Below are 17,150 nucleotides of genomic sequence, written 5' to 3' on the forward strand. Positions count from 1 at the left end.
GATTGCTGGGAAGGATAAGTTTACTAACGTATATATATATATATATATATATATATATATATATATATATATATATATATATATATATATATATATATATATATATGTAAAGCACAGTAAAGTTCTAACTCTCAGGCACAATATAGTAATATAGTTCAATCTTACTCCACTTATTCAATTATATATATATGTCTTATATAACCCTCATCCTGTTTTAGCATATTACAAAGATTTTCCTTTTGCACTGTACATTTTTTGTCTGTAATTTTCAGAATTTCCCAAATATAATTTATGCCTGTTTTTTTAAGGTTCGGGAAAAAATACCTACTTCCGAATTTATGCAGCGTGTACATATCACAACCACCCATCAAATGGACGCTGTATTAAATTACATTCAGGTTAATCGATTCTTCCAATACCATTAGAAAATCACCATAATACTTCAGGATATGTCAGGGAGGGGTGGACCAGTCGTCTAAGGAACCGCAATTCGCTGTGGAGAATTGCACGCCTGGAACCTATGGTCGTACGTGGGTTCGAATCCCGGTTTGCCCAGATTATGTTTCTAGGTTTGTTAGCACCATACCCTTGCCACTGGGTTTCACCGAAGCGGTAAACGTCTGCATCACTTCGGGCTTCCCTCCCACCCTGAGCTGACAGTCTATGATATAACGGGAACGCTTTTCAAAGCAGCGGTCTGTAAATAATCGAGTCTGGACCAGACAATTCAGTGATTAATATCATGAGCATCGATCCACGCAATTGGGATCGATTGGCATCAACCAAGTCAGCGAGTCTGACCACCCGATCCCGTTAGTCGCCTCTTACGACAAGCATAGTCGCCTTTTACGGAATGCATCACTACATGAAAAAAAAATTAATAACAGTGGTTATGTATGGTGGATCTGTTCTGCATCCATACACGCGTGGGTAGCAAAATGCAGGAACTGTTGTTAAGGAGACAATATTGGTAATGCGAATATTGATTTTATTCCCTAAATAGTATTAAACTAACATTTAGAGTTGCAAGGTAGGCTGTTATGAAAGAACAAAATGATACGAACGATCCTAATTTAATCAGGAAATTTTGCACAAACGTCGAGACAGTTGTGAAGTGAATTGGAGAGTGGAGTGAGTGATGTAAGATGTGACTTATTTCATGCATAGCGTACTCCAACCTTTTTGAAATTCGGAGACACTGCAGCCTTGTGTGTGGAGATTGGGTAGTTCTGCACTCATGCCTCACTGCTGAAGTGTACATTTGTAAGCAATGACTGTTAAACACGAGGGTACACGAATCGGATGTGCAACCGTGAAAGCAATACGGATGAAATGTAAACGCAATATAGATGTGCAACGCAGGGAAAGTCGAATGCAAACAGAAACAGTGTAACAACATGTACAATATCTACAGTATCAACTAATTATATGTCAATGTGATCACTCACAAAACAGAAACGATACATCAAATGGATTTGTAAAAATCAACATAGAATTAATTCGTTTTTCTATTTGATCTTCAAAGCCTATCTAGAATATCCCAGCTATATGGTGGATCAGAGATTGATTGAATCATTTCAACTGACACACTATTGTTTTCATTCGTTGACAACCAGTTTCTAACAACATCCTTTATGCAAGGCTAGTACTGCTCCTCTCGTGAAGACAAAATTGTTTTGAGATGATGAATTGTTGACAATCCGAGCTTGTAAATGTGAATATGTGTATTGTGAAAATAATAGCCACAAAACGCTTTTAATATGCATTGATTCCGACTATAACATAAGAATACATTTATGAATCAATAACTAAACTACCAGGTGTTGATCCTAGTGATATTATGTAGCGACACAAATGTCATTGTACATCATTGTGTTCATACGTGTACATAATCATAAATATAAGATAGCCACGCGTTAAAACGCAAACAGCAACGAAGAACATATCATTGCTTTATCATGACGTCATTTCGGGAGATTCGAACATACGGTCGCAACTTGATGACGTCGTATATATGACGACGTTATTTTTTAGTGGGAAGTGTCAAGTGAGTTGTTCCCCTCCGATGTAACAAGGTAACGCAGGTGAACGCAGTGGCCGAACGATTGCATCCAATAGTAAGATAGATACGACAGTCGGTAATGATAGAAAAGGTACAGATAATCATACCAAAGACGTAAAAGACGTTGTACTTGTTGTTACGCTATTTGGCGCTCGTAATTAACCGGCTAAAACAAGGACTGGTCGGCTCAGAGTCAGTATACTGTGGCTGAGTGGGGGATTCGGAGTGGTATCTCAGTGTACTGGCACCATGAATCAGCATTAGTCCGGACTAGTACAAGCACACACACACACACACACACACACACACACACACACACACACACACACACACACACACACACACTCTCTCTCTCACACATTCTCTCACTCACACACACAAACTCACTCACACACACACTCTCCATACCGATCCATACCGATCATGGCAAAGAATTGTTGCCCTGGCATCCCGCTCGCCACTACATCGCTAACAACATTTTCCGCCATCTGTTCATCTTAGAGAAAACCTTGTTTCCATTGGTGCACAACCCGTCCCTGGTGTTGTCTAGTCCACCTAAATATACATGTATATATGGTAAATTGTTAGGTTCACACCCTTCACAGGACGCCTTGTATTCAGGCGGGCTGCATAGAGCCGCTTCTATGGTAGATTTTGACAGTTGCTATTGAACGGATATCTCTATTGATAACAGGAGCAGATTTTATTCTATTGCGGAGTGCAATCAATGTAATGGGACGAGACGACCTTGTACCAGGTGTCATTGCAATCCCATCAATTTGCCGGTACTTGTCCCGCAGGCGCGAAATTTCTTATTTTGATTTTACACACGGGTAATGTACACCTTTGCTTGCCGTAAAAGGCGACTGTGCTTGTCAAAAGAGGCGACTAACGTGATTTGGTGGTCAGGCCCACTTGGTTGATGCATGTCATCGTATCCCAATTGCAATATCCCAATATTTACAGCTGGAATAGTGCCGAGTGTAGCGTTAAACAACAAACAACGATCAAACAGTTGCTTACAACACCTGTTGTGCATGACTTATAACACACGTTCAGAAGACGCTGTCTGTATTTTCTGGCCATCAAGAATGCAAGAATATTGCAACTATTTAATATCATGAAACACATTTATTACAAAACAAAGCAAGTAACTACATATATTTTGATACAATGTTACGTACATTACAGGCACCATGACATTGTATAGATTTCGATTTACCATGTACACCGTTCGTACTTTTGTTTGAAATATTCAAAATTTCCTTTTAAAACGTTATGTTCAGTTCTGTAACCCAATCTAAGTATCACATACCAATGTCAGTCGGAGAACCTATTATATTACAATGCCATTTGAAAAATATATTGCAGCATACGCCATTTGAATTCATTACACGCGTCATTAAATAGATGGTCAGTTGGTCTGCCTGCATACGCAAGTGGCTGCGTAATATATGATATTGTTGAGGAGACAATTTCAGAAATGGAATTAGTCTTTGTTGTGCTTTCAGTACAGGCAGTTGAGAAATATATACTGCCTGTAGTTTTCTGAAATGTAGATATCAAAGGATCTTCATAACGGTAAAGTAGAATATTGGAAAGTTGAAGTCACTATCAAAGTAACGTACATTGTACAGGGGGCTGCATTGGGCAGAACTATGTGATGCTAGGTGAGAATCTAATTTCATGTAAAGCTTACTCCGACCCATTTCCTGTCACATGTTATCGATCCCAATTGCGTGGACCGATGTTCATGATATTATTCACTGGACTGTCTGGTCCAGACTTGATTATTTACAGACCGCCGTCATATGGCTGGAATATTGCTGAGTGCGGCGTTAAACAACAAACCAACCAACCAACCAACCAATTTCCTGCCAGACGTTACAGAGACAAGGTGCAGCCTTTTGTGTAGATACTGTACAGTACACTGTGGAAGTGTATATTTTAATAAATAAGTGTTAAACACGTGGATGAACAGCTCAGATTTGCAACTTGGAAAGCAATGTGGATAAACCGTAAGAGGAAAATGGCTGCAAAAGTTATATAATAAAAAGTTGAATACAAACAGATAAATACAAACAGTTAAAATTATTTCAATATTATTTCGAAGGATGGTGTGGATCTCCGGTAAGTCAAATTGTAGAATATATTTCGAGTCACATTTGCATCAAAGTGATCAGTCAAAATACAGAAGCAACGAATCAAATTGATTTGTGAGAGCAGCATACAATCTTTGTTTATTTGTAGTTAATGGCCGCAATCGCCAATATTCCACCAATCCGGGTACGATGACACGACCCATCACGTTACCGGGGCTGAAAAGTCGGGATCTCCTTGGGGTTATAATTAATTCATGATATAGACTCACACTGAACTGAAGAGACATACGTGTCAATTCAAACATATGTGATGAACACACTCAATAATGTATTACATACAACGGTTGATTGATAAGTTCTGATCCTCACACAGAAAGACTTGACCTAAAGACATTAAAATCAATAATTTTTCAAAATAATCCCCTTCCACATTGATACGCTTTTGTCGACAATGTTGGAGGGATTTTCTCCTCGTTTCGTAGAGGTCCTTCACAGCTGCTACGATGTCACAGCGAAACAGTTTGCTCAGTTGACTCACCTCTTTGACTTCATGTAATGTCCGTAGCTAGAGATTGTCTTCTAAATGAAGCTCAGAACTTATCAATCAACCCTCGTACAAGGAGACAACAACACGCATTTGGTCCAACTAAACCTTCACATACACTCCATTTACATGAAATACAAAGTACAGTCAATCAAAGTCAGCAAAGTTAATTTCTAACAAATTCATATGTAGTGTATATTCTACATTTACAGTTGATTAAAGTCTTATGACTCAGATTGCACAAACACAGTATCAAGCATTTTAGACTCATAAGTTCCCATATATCCATCTTGGCGCAATATCACTGGTGGTACGAATGAACGGTTCTCAACAGGCAAACCACAGTGACGTATTCTGCAAGAAATACAGTAAATATATCAACAACTGTAGACCTTTACCAGGTGCAAGCTGTGCCCCTATTTCTGTGCTTCGAGCCAGGTGATAGCATTTAACAAACGTTTAGTCATTTGACACAGTGGGGACGAAGAAAACAACCCGTGAAGATCCGGGGTAGAATAGGTCTTCAGCAACCAGTGCTTGCCATAAAAGGCGACTATGCTTGTCGTAAGAGGCGACTGACTGGATCGGATGGTCAGGCTCGCTGTCTTGGTTTGATGCATGTCATCATAGATCGATGCCCATGATATCAGTCACTGGATTATCTGGTCCAGACTCGATTTTTTACACAAACCGCCGTCATGTAGCTGGAATAATGCTGAGTGCGGCGTTAAACAACAAACCAACAAACCAAGCAACGAAGAAAACATCTTCTCTCATGTGGACACGAATTTGTTTACCCTTTCTACATACACTCATTTCAGATTCAATAACAATTTCAATTGACAATTAATAATGTACGATAACACTTCTACGTCGAAGTGAGTAAGTTCCGAATGGTTGACCGACAAAAATGCTGACTCTTACCATCTTATGTCAAATTACTTTAAACAGTCACAAATGAAGTAGAATATGAAATCTTTAGGTTAGACGTACCATTGTAACAGCTTGAAGCCAAAGACCTGGACTTCACAAAACTGCAGAATATCACGACTGTTAATCGTTTTGTGTCCACTAAGTCTCAGGTAACGGCCAGTCACGGGTGAAGTACACTGTATGGCAACTGTCTTGCCGTGCTCTGTGACGGTTCCAATGTACATGTAACACAGTTGTGGACTGACACTAGGGTAGACAAGAGGGTCGTCTTGATACACGTCCAGAGCAAAGTCGTGAAGTCGTTCAGCTGAAACACCAATAGTATGTCAAATGAACACTAGAAGCTTATAGAATATGTTCCCACGATTATTTTCAGGGGCGGACCATTTGTTTTTACGTCAAAACAAGATCTTGCCTTGACCAGCACAATCACCACATCTAACACCAATAGAGTACTTGTGGATCACCTTGACCTTCGATTTAGCCCTTATAACAACGATCAGTTATCAAAGGCCCTCCCGAGACAAATGGCCTCGAATCCAACATCATCTGTCCGTCGTCGAGTTGGGGCGTTCATTGATGCCCGTGGTGGGCATGCACGATATTTAATGACAATACAAATATCTTTCTTGACATCGGTCCTGTACTGTTGTTATCTTGTAATCGTTTTCAAGGGCATCAGGGTATTTCTCATCACAGGCAACATCTGTTTGAGTCGTAGCACAGCAGTACAAGTGGAGTCAATAACCTTGTCCAAGGATACAACACAGTGACCTACATGATATTGCCTCTTGGAATGAAAGATTTAAAATAATCATTTATAAATAAGTGTTATAAGCATGCCGTCTCTCATATTCATGTCTTTACGTCAAAGATTATGGCTTTGCTCTCAAAAACGAGGGTCGAGACATTATATTGACACTAAAAAACAAATTACAAGTTTCCTAAAGAAATCAAATGGTCCGACCCATAATATTTTATGGACATATGATTTGTTGTTGATTGAAGGGAGGTAACTGTCTTTTGTTTTCTGTTCAACAGCAGCTGATGTATGGTTACAGGTGCATAACAAAAGATCACACATGATGTTACTGTATCTAACAATCCAAATAATAAACATGTTACAACTTCAGTAAAAGATTAATAGTTTTTTATGAATATATTCAAGTGTTATATGTAATGTGTTTTATGCGTCCAAAGAATTTTTTTAAACAAATATATTATTTTTAAACTTAGGGGCGGACCATTTGTTTTACTTCACACTTTAAATTCAGCCTATAAAATGAAATCAATGTTAAATTGTTTGATAGGCATTACTGAGAAGTTGACGGATGACAAGGTAGACACAATTTGATGGATAACAAAAAAATTAAAAAGCGACGTTTCCGTATAGATCCTTATACCGTTGTCAAGCAAGACTGAAAGAGGGACATGGGACAGAATATATATAGTAGGTGGGGGATTAACAGTACCAACAATTGCATACATGAGTGGGATTACATAGGTAGGTGTTGACAACAAAGGGATAATACTGTCACAACACAATGGACAGACAAATAATAAACATGTTACAACTTCAATAAAAGGTGAATAGTTTATATGAATATATGTTAATACATAATGTGTTTTGGACATCAAAGGAAACTGAAACTAAAACAAATATCGTGTCAAATGAACTGTTTATCTCACGACAACAGTCTTCTCTACTGGTGACACGGACTCCCACAACGACGTATCTGTCCAGAAGGTCAACCTGCCACCAGGGTGAGAAATCACCACTGTCAACAGCAAAACATGATCCAGATGACCATGTCGCTGTAACATCACCGTCTACTGCAACACTGGGATGGAACATGTCATGTCGCCACACTGAACTTGCATTTGCTGGCTTATCTTTCGCCAAATTTTGCAGAATTTCCTCCCCTTAAAGAAAAGAAACGCAGTTCTCATAACATTGGCATGTAATAGTTGGTAACATCTTTAGGACCGACATGGTTATGTGACATATGTGGAAAACAAAACATAAAACCATTAGGTTAATAAGTGTTGTAGTATCAAACAGAACTGAGATTATGTTGGCTTATTTGTAAGTAAAGAAACCAAACGAGATAACATGGGGCAGATTTCTGCATTAAAGAGCGGTAACAGACTACGGGAAGCATGAAACGATATGACTTTAACACAATTACTGTTTAATAAAGACGTTGTGCGGTCAGTTACTGCATGCACGTTGCTTTGCCGGCGTGTCTATCATGTCTTTATGTGTCGGCGGATTTAGATTTTCACTAAAACTATTTTATGAATCATAACCCTATTTTTCATATGATACAATGTACGATAATATGGTCTTAAGTGTCTAGTTTCAGCCGAAACAGATTACTGTTCTTATGTAATATGTACATACCGCACTGTGCGATGCCATTTCTCTTAGTACTGCATCTCTGCGTGTATCCACACAGGATGTTATGACATGGACCAAGTGCTGTCTGTGGCATAGAATAAAATATGACAAGTATAAGAATTATGCAGTCATATATGAAATTATGAAAATATGCATATGCTAGCTATAATGTCAAGTCATCTACATTTTCACACAAATATATTTCTGATATAGATTTCCGAACCACAAAATGATTTTATCGCTATGATCAGATTCATCAATATACCTATTGGACCAGCATAAGTCTTTTTATTTAAAAAACACTCTTTAAACAAAGTGCTATTAATTTCTTTATACCGGTACATTTTGCAGGAAATCTATTTAAGTTACTCCCCAACAACTAAAACAGAAAAGCAGAACAAACTGACGACAATTCATCATTGGAAAACATCTGCTTGTTTACCACCAGTTGAGCTAATATCATACCACCACTTAGACACAACATCGTAAGGAAGAAGTAGTTCCAGTGTAATCTTACCTTGTTCCAACTCATAATTGAACTGTAAATGAAATCCTCTTTCCCCCCACCTTCCAGATATTTGAGGTCATCAAATACATTCAGCTGGCACGCTCTCCGCCCAAATCCAAAATTGAAGGACCTGCATATTCCATATGAAACACATTCAGCGGCACAGGAGAAAAGAGATGATTTCTCGATAATCTTAAACGTTGATCCCACTAGGTGTTTTCTATAATGAAGACCCGGCATACATGTATTTGTTACTGGTACCATACTCGAAAGTATCTGACAACAAATGTATATTATTTCCAATTGACCAAAGTGATGAAAGGTTTTGTTGGTCATCATATCAGCACGATGATAGCAATTGTCCAAACTAAAACGTGACTGAAGGAATCCACATGGAAGTAATACACAGAATAACCAAAGTTTCGACACACTACACCAAGTTCGCTGAGTCTCTGAGGAATGCAGAACTGAGGTCGTGAACCGGAGGTTTTGTTCAGAGTTAAATGTGATGTTTGAATATATTTAAAATATAAATATTACATATCAATATTTCTTTGTGACAGGTTTATGACAACAGTGGTAAACATTGGGAGTATTCAAGATAAAGCAAGCGCCTGCTGTTGCCATGGTTATAGCTAAACAATACGATTCATGTTTTAAGATTCCTGCTATGGCAGAATTATTTGAACAGACCGATTGTTGTCCGGTCACATTAATTGTTAACTGGCTTCTCAATAGTTACTGTACAAGTAAATATGAACCTCAGTTTCATCACAAACATAACAACATCCAGAGGGTGATTGATTACTGATTTGCACACTTGCGTATTGAAGAGCACACAATTTCTTAGCTTTCCATGTCTCTTTGTCTTTAACCCATCACGTCTTCACCTGAAAAGCGCAGCATAATATGTTCTCCTTATTGTCTGGCCTTTTGGAAGAAAGTCCACCACGATGGCACCCCAGAACAGTCTTTGCCTTCTTTGGTGGTGACATCAAATTCTTCCAATGTCCACAACAATATATTTTACTATTGCCTAATTCCTTCTGCGTGAGGCTGGAAACTTATCGATTTAGTATCGAACTTTTAAATATTGTAAAAGGATCTTCATTTGAAGATACTGATATTCCCAAGAAAGCAACTTTCGACAAGCCTTTGAAGGTGGGCATGTGGGTACAAAAATCTGACATGTATATAACTTGTTTTTTTAACAACGAGTATACGTTTCAGTCAAACTAAAATGATTAGGAGAATTTCAACACAAAGCATCCAATGATCGTCCAATGGTCTTTTGTTTTGTTTTTTTACATGTACGTTGAAGTAATTGACGGCCCTTTGTTATATAGAAACACATATGTCGTTCTGAAATGTGTATTGACATTGCCCAAACCACCATCTAGTACTCAAGCATTAGCAAAATTGACTATGCTATATCATGAACACCCGTTGTGTGCACCACTTAACCGAAAACAGTCAAAAAGACTATGAACTGTCACACAAAGGAGGAACCACTCAACCTAACCGATTACAGCCTATTGATCTTTGCATAGTCAAAGATGCAGGCACAGCTACTGAGAGCAAGTACTTGTATGTAAGTGCACGTTCTGTTATAACAAAAAAGATGTTTCTTTGATTTTTGGTTGCATTCACCCATACTCTCAGCAGACAACATCATTAATGCAAAGCTTATTCTTGATTCAAATTCGATTTCCATGTTAATCAATGCTGCATTGCAACTGATATTGTAGTACGATGCATTGTGGAATTTAATTGTGGATTAATAAGCTGACCATGACAAATGTGTTTCATATGAAATTTCCCAATGGTATTGCGTCTGTTTTCGGCATCCGATAGACGCCGTCACAGCCATGGTCACAAGAGAGGACGAAGGCCAAATAATACCATTGATTTGGAAGATTTGTTCCCCACATTTAGGTACCAAAGAACGAGATTATATTCTGTGTTGTTATATTTTGTGTCCGGCTGCCTTTTGCAAATGGATGGATATACAAACAGTCGCAGCCCACAGTATAGACAAGAGAGTATAAATTCAACTTTATTTGTAATAATTTATAAAAACGTTTTTAATTTTAATCCGTTTACAGTCAGTTGCTAACAACCCGGGCAGAGTTAAAATAGGTCTTCAGAAACCTTTGCTTGCCGTAAAAGGCGACTTTGCTTGTCGTAAGAGGCGACTAACGGGATCGGGTGGTCAGGCCCACTTACTTGGTTGATGCATGTCATCGTATCCCAATTGCGTAGATCGATGTTCATGATGTCAGTCATTGGATTGTCTGGTCAACACTCGATTATTTACAGCTGGAATAGTGCTGAGTGTAGCGTTAAACAACAAACAACGATCAAACAGTTGCTTACAACACCTGTTGTGCATGACTTAAAACACACGTTCAGAGGACACTGTCTGTATTTTCTGGCCATCAAGAACTAATTTCTTTTGGTTGATGGGCGTCACTTTCAAGATATAGTACACAAAAGAAGTTAAAGATCACCCAGATTATTATATTATTAACATTGTTGATTAGCCATGCCTAAAACATTTTTTGAGAAGCATATATTCAAAAATACTCATATGTAAACACGAGTAAACACATTCTGCTTGTACTTCCTAATTCACTTATATGTTCCTGCATACAAATCCAAAGGATAAGATATGTGCAGCTACGCACCATTAAATTTGATATGTCTGGAATGCGCATAACATGCAAGAACATTGGAACTATCTAATATTATAAAACACACTTTTAACAAAACAAAGCAGGTCACTACATATACTTATACAATTTTACGTACATTACAGGTACCGTGGCCTTGTTTAAGCGTATTGCAGAGGGTTATGTATAGATTTCGAATTACCATGTACACCGTTCGTACTTTCGTTTGAAATATTCAAAATTTCCTTTTAAAACGTTATGTTCAGTTCTCTAACCCAATCTAAGTATCACATACCAATGTCAGTCGGAAGAACCTATTATATTACAATGCCATTTGAAAAATATATTGCAGCATACGTCATTTGAATTCATTACACGCGTCATTAAATAAATAGATAGTCAGTAAGTCTGTCCTGAATACACAGGTGGCTGCATAATATATGAAGTTATTGTTGAGGAGACAACTGAAGAAATGGAATTATTCCTTGTTGTGCATTCAGTGCAGTCTTTTTTTCAGTTTCTTCTAAAGTTTCACATACCAATGTCAACTGTCCCGTCGTTCGACCATCAGCAGAGAATATGGCACCATTGTATTTCATTTGAACTCAATACACTCAATACACAGTCTTTTGTTCAGTTTATTCAAACCTTTAGTTGTACTACAATCTTCCATTATGATTTGAAAGGTAGGTTGTTCTTAAAGAGCTAAATGATTCAAAAGAACTGGTTTTGAAAATACCATTTTATTCGGGAACTACAGTTATAGGGGAAGCATGGCGTGGATATATATGAAACAAGGTGGAGGTGGTAACAATGGTACAGACTTACAGGCAGTTGAGAAATATGTACTGCCTGTATTTTTCTGAAATGTAGACATCAAAGGCTCTTCATAACGGTAAAGTAGACTATTGGAAAGTTGAAGTCACTAGAAACGTCAAAGAAACGTACAGGGGCCTGCATTGGGCAGAATTATGTGATGCTAGGCGAGAATCTAATTTCATGCATAGCTTACTCCGACCCATTTCCTGTCGCATGTTATCGATCCCAATTGCGTGGATCGATGCTCATGATATCAATCACTGGATTGTCTGGTCCAGACTCGATTTATTTACAGACCGCCGTCATATAGCTGGGATATTGCTGAGTGCAGCGTTAAACAACAAACCAACCAACCAATTTCCTGTCAGACGTTACAGAGACAAGGTACAGACTCTTGTGTAGATACTGCACAGTGCACTTTGGAAGTGTACATTTCTAATAAATAAGTGTTAAACACGTGGATGAACACCTCAGATTTACAACTTTGAAAGCAATGTGGATAAACCGTAAGAGGAAAATGGCTGCAAAAGTTATTAAAAGTTGAATACAAACAGATAAATACAAACAGTTAAAATTATTTCAAATATTATTCCGAAGGATGGTGTGGATCTCCGGTAAGTCAAATTGTAGAATGTATTTCGAGTCACATTTGTATCAATGTGATCAAAATACAGAAGCAACGAACCAAATCGATTTGTGAAAGCAGCACACAATCCTTGTTTATTTGTAGTTAATGGCCGCACTCGCTAAAATTCCACCAATCTGGTTACAATGACACGACCCATCACGTTACCGGGACTGAAAACTCGAGATCTCCTTGGGGTTATAATTAATTCATGATATAGACTCACACTGAACTGAAGAGACATACGTGTCAATTCAAACTGGATACATATATGATGAACACACTCAATAATGTATTACATACGACGGTTGATTGATAAGTTCTGATCCTCACACAGAAAGATTTGACCTAAAGACATCAAAATCAATTATTTTTCAAAATAACCCCCTTCCACATTGATACACTTTTGTCAACGATGTTTGAGCGATTTTATCCCAGTTTCATTGCTGCTAAGATGTCACAGCGAAACAGTTTGCTCAGTTGGCTCAAGTATTTCTGGATACACCTCTTTGACATCATGTAATGTCCGCAGCTAGAGATTGCCTTCTATATGTGGCTCAGAATCAATCAACCCTCGTACAAGGAGATAACAACACGAATTCGGTCCAACTAAACCTTCTCATCATTCCATTTTAAATGAAATACAAAGTACAGTCAATCAAAGTCAGCAAAGTTACTTTCAAACAAATTCATCTGTCGTGTATATTCTACATATACAGTTGATTAAACAGAAGAGTTTGAACACACCACGTCTGATTGCACAAACACAGTATCAAGCACTTGTGACCCATAAGTCCCATAAGATATTTATCCATCTTGGCGGAATATCACTGGTGGTATGAATGAACGGTTCTCAACAGGCAAACCACAGAGACGTATTCTGCAAGAAATACAGTAAATATATGAACAACTGTAGACCTTTACCAGGTGCAAGCAGTGTCCCTAATTCTGTGCTTCGAGTCAGGTGAAAGCATTTAACAAACGTTTAGTCATTTGACACAGTGGGGACGAAGAAAACAACCCGTGAAGATCCGGGGTAGAATAGGTCTTCAGCGACCTATACTTGCCGTAAAGGGCGACTGTGATTGTCGTTAGAGGCGACTAAGGGATCGGGTGGTCAGGCTCGCTGACTTGGTTGTTTCATGTCATCGATCCCAATTGCGTAGATCGGTACTCATGCTATCAGTCACTGGATTGTCTGGTCCAGACTCGATTATTTACAGACCACCGTCATGTAGCTGGAATATTGCTGAGTGTGGCGTTAAACAACAAACCCACCAACCCACCAACGAAGAAAACATCTTCTCCCATGTGGACACGAATTTGTTTACCCTTTCTACATACACTCAAAGCACACATCGACAACAATTTCAATTTACAATTAATAATGTACGATAACACTTGTACGTTGCAGTGAGTAAGTTCCGATTGGTTAACCGATAAAAAACTAAATCTTATGGTAAATTACATTAGACAGTCACTAATGAAGAAAAATATGAAATCTTTAGGTTAGACGTACCATTGTAACAGCTTGAAGCCAAAGACCTGGACTTCACAAAACTGCAGAATATCACGACTGTTAATCGTTTTGTGTCCACTAAGTCTCAGGTAACGGCCAGTCACGGGTGAAGTACACTGTATGGCAACTGTCTTGCCACGCTCTGTGACGGCTCCATTGTACATGTAACACAGTTGTGGACTGTCACTAGGGTAGACAAGAGGGTCGTCTTGATACACGTCCAGAGCGAAGTCGTGAAGGCGTTCAGCTGAAAAACCAATGTTATGTTAAATGAACACCAGCAGCTTATAGAATATGTTCCCACGATTATTTTCAAACTTAAAGGCGGACCATTTGTTTCACTTCACACTTTAAATTCAGACTATAAAATGAATGTTAAATTGTTTGATAGGCATTACTGAGAAGTTGACGGATGACAAGGTAGACACAATTTTATGGATAACAAAAAAAGTAAAAAGCGACGTTTCAGTATAGATCCTTATACCGTTGTCAAGCAAGACTGAAAGATGGACATAGGACAGAATATATATAGTAGGTGGGGGATTAACAGAAGAGGATTAACAGTACCACCAATTGCATACATGAGTGGGATTACATAGGTAGGTGTTGACAACAAAGGGATAATACTGTCACAACACAATGGACAGGCAAATAATAAATATGTTACAACTTCAATAAAAGGTGAATAGTTTATATGAATATATGTTAATTCATAATGTGTTTTGTGCAAAGGAAACTGAAACTAAAACAAATATCGTGTGAAATGAAACGTTTATCTCACGACAACAGTCTTCTCTACTGGTGACACGGACTTCCACAACGACGAATGTGTCCAGAAGGTCCACCTGCCACCAGGGTGAGAAATCACCATTGTCAACAGTAAAACATGATCGAGATGACCATGTCGCTGTAACATCACCGTCTACTGCAACACTAGGCTGGAGTATGTCACGACCCCACACTGAACTTGCATTTGCTGGCTTATCTTTGGCAATATTAGGTAGAAGTTCCTCCACTAAAAGAGAAGTAACCCAGTTTTAATAACGTTGACATTTAATGGTTGGTAACATCTTTAGGAACGACATGGTTATGTGACATATGTTGAAAACATAAAACTATTAGGCTTAAAAGTGTTGTAGTATCAAACTGAGATTATGTTGGCTTATTTGTAAGTAAAGAAACCAAACGAGATAACATGGGGCAGATTTCTATTTTAAGGAGAGGCAACAGACTATGGGGAGCATGAAAAGGTATGACTTCAACCAAAGCGAAAAGCACAATTACTGTTTAATAAAGACGTTGTACGGCCAGTAACTGCAGGGACATTGCTTTGCCGGCGTGTCTATCATGTCTTTATGTGTCGGCGGATTTAGATTTTCACTAAAACTATATTATGAATCATAACCCTATTTGTCATATGATACAATGTTCGATGATATGGTCTTAAGTGTCTAGTTTCAGCCGAAGCAGATTACTGTTCTTATGTAATATATACTCATCGTTATTTAACGTACATACCGCACTGCGCGGTGCCATTTCTCTTAGTACTGCATCTTTGCGTGTATCCACATAGGACGTTATGACAAGGACCAAGTGCTGTCTGTGGCATAGAATAAAATATGACACGTATAAGAATTATGCAGTCATATATGAAATTATGAAAATATGCATATGCCAGCTATAATGTCAAGTCATCTACATTTTCACACAAATATATATCTGATATAGATTTCCGAGCCACAAAATGTTTTAACGTTATGATCATATCCATCAATATACCTATTATACCAGCATCATTTTTTTATTCAAAACACACTCTTTTAACAAAGTTTGTGCTTTTAATTTCTTTGCAGGAAATTTATTTAAGTTACTCCCAAACAACTAAAACAGAGAAGCAGAACAAACTGACGACACTTCGTCATTGGAAAACATCTGCTTGTTTACCACCAGTTGAGCTAATATCATATCACCACTTAGACACAACATCGTAAGGAAGAAGTAGTTCCAGTGTAATCTTACCTTGTTCCAACTCATAATTGAACCGTAAATGAAATCCTCTTCCCCTCCACCTTCCAGATATTGGAGGTCGTCAAATACATTCAGCTGGCACGTTCTCCGCCCAAATCCAAAATGGAAGGACTTGCATATTCCATATGAAACACATTCAGCGGCACAGGAGAACAGAGATGATTTCTCGATAATCTTAAACGTTGATCCCACTAGGTGTTTTCTATAATGAAGATCCGGCATACATGTATTTGTTACTGGTACCATACTCGAAAGTATCTGACAACAAATGTATATTATTTCCAATTGACCAAAGTGATGAAAGGTTTTTTTGGTCATCATATCAGCACGATGATAGCAGTTGTCCAGACTAAAATGTGACTGAAGGAATCCACATGGAAGTAATACACAGAATAATCAAAGTTTCCACACAATACACCAGGTTCGCTGAGTCTCTGGGGGATGCAAAACTCGGGGTCGTGAATAGGAGGGTTTGTTCAGAGTTAACTGTGATGTTTGAATATTTTTTTATATATGATTAATAATCAACATAGTAAATCAATATTGCTTATTATATATAATTAAAACATCAACATAGTAAATCAATATTACTTTGTGACAAGTCTATCACAACAGTGGTAAACATTGGGAGTATTCAAGATAAAGTAAGCACCTGCTTTTGCCATGCTTATAGCTAAACAATACGATTCATGTTTTAGATATGAATCTCAGTTTCATCACAAACATAACAACATCCAGAGGGTGATTGATTACTGATTTGCACACTTGCGTACTGAAGAGCACACAATTTCTTAGCTTTCCATGTCTCTTTGTCTTTAATCCTTCACGCCATTACCTGAAAAGCGCAGCGTGATATGTTCTCCTTATTGTCTGGCCTTTTGGAAGAAAGTCCACCACGATGGCACCCCAGAACAGTCTTTGCCTTCTTTGGTGGTGA

The 17,150-nt window shown here is 38.1% G+C and overlaps 2 protein-coding genes across 2 annotated transcripts; both read right to left on the reverse strand.

The window, feature by feature from the left end:
• Nucleotides 1-5,691: 5,691 nt before the first annotated feature.
• LOC139479414 (fucolectin-4-like) lies at nucleotides 5,692-8,886 on the reverse strand. Its single transcript, XM_071262267.1, has 4 exons — nucleotides 8,560-8,886; nucleotides 8,046-8,127; nucleotides 7,331-7,564; nucleotides 5,692-5,948 (listed from the first exon to the last, which is right to left on the reverse strand). The coding sequence occupies exons 1-4, from the start codon at nucleotides 8,884-8,886 to the stop codon at nucleotides 5,692-5,694; spliced, it is 900 nt and encodes a 299-aa protein (XP_071118368.1).
• A 4,629-nt stretch (nucleotides 8,887-13,515) lies between these two features.
• On the reverse strand, nucleotides 13,516-16,531 carry LOC139480514 (uncharacterized). Its single transcript, XM_071263607.1, has 5 exons — nucleotides 16,205-16,531; nucleotides 15,704-15,785; nucleotides 14,967-15,200; nucleotides 14,186-14,432; nucleotides 13,516-13,546 (listed from the first exon to the last, which is right to left on the reverse strand). Coding segments are annotated over exons 1-5 (891 nt in total). The 3' UTR covers nucleotides 13,516-13,545.
• Nucleotides 16,532-17,150: the final 619 nt, after the last annotated feature.

Source organism: Haliotis cracherodii, unplaced genomic scaffold, assembly GCF_022045235.1.
Source record: "Haliotis cracherodii isolate W230 unplaced genomic scaffold, xgHalCrac1.p SCAF_4, whole genome shotgun sequence".
NCBI classification, from domain to species: Eukaryota; Metazoa; Mollusca; class Gastropoda; order Lepetellida; family Haliotidae; genus Haliotis; species Haliotis cracherodii.

Coding starts and splice junctions, on each gene's coding strand:
- LOC139479414 (XM_071262267.1), bottom strand. CDS start 8,886: ATGACCAACAAAACCTTTCATCACTTTGGTCAATTGGAAATAATATAC. Junction 8,128..8,559: donor CAATTATGAGTTGGAACAAG/GTAAGATTACAC, acceptor TCTATGCCACAG/ACAGCACTTGGTCCATGTCA. Junction 7,565..8,045: donor AAATGGCATCGCACAGTGCG/GTATGTACATAT, acceptor CTTTTCTTTAAG/GGGAGGAAATTCTGCAAAAT.
- LOC139480514 (XM_071263607.1), bottom strand. CDS start 16,531: ATGACCAAAAAAACCTTTCATCACTTTGGTCAATTGGAAATAATATAC. Junction 15,786..16,204: donor CAATTATGAGTTGGAACAAG/GTAAGATTACAC, acceptor TCTATGCCACAG/ACAGCACTTGGTCCTTGTCA. Junction 14,433..14,966: donor CAGTAGAGAAGACTGTTGTC/GTGAGATAAACG, acceptor TTGGTTTTTCAG/CTGAACGCCTTCACGACTTC.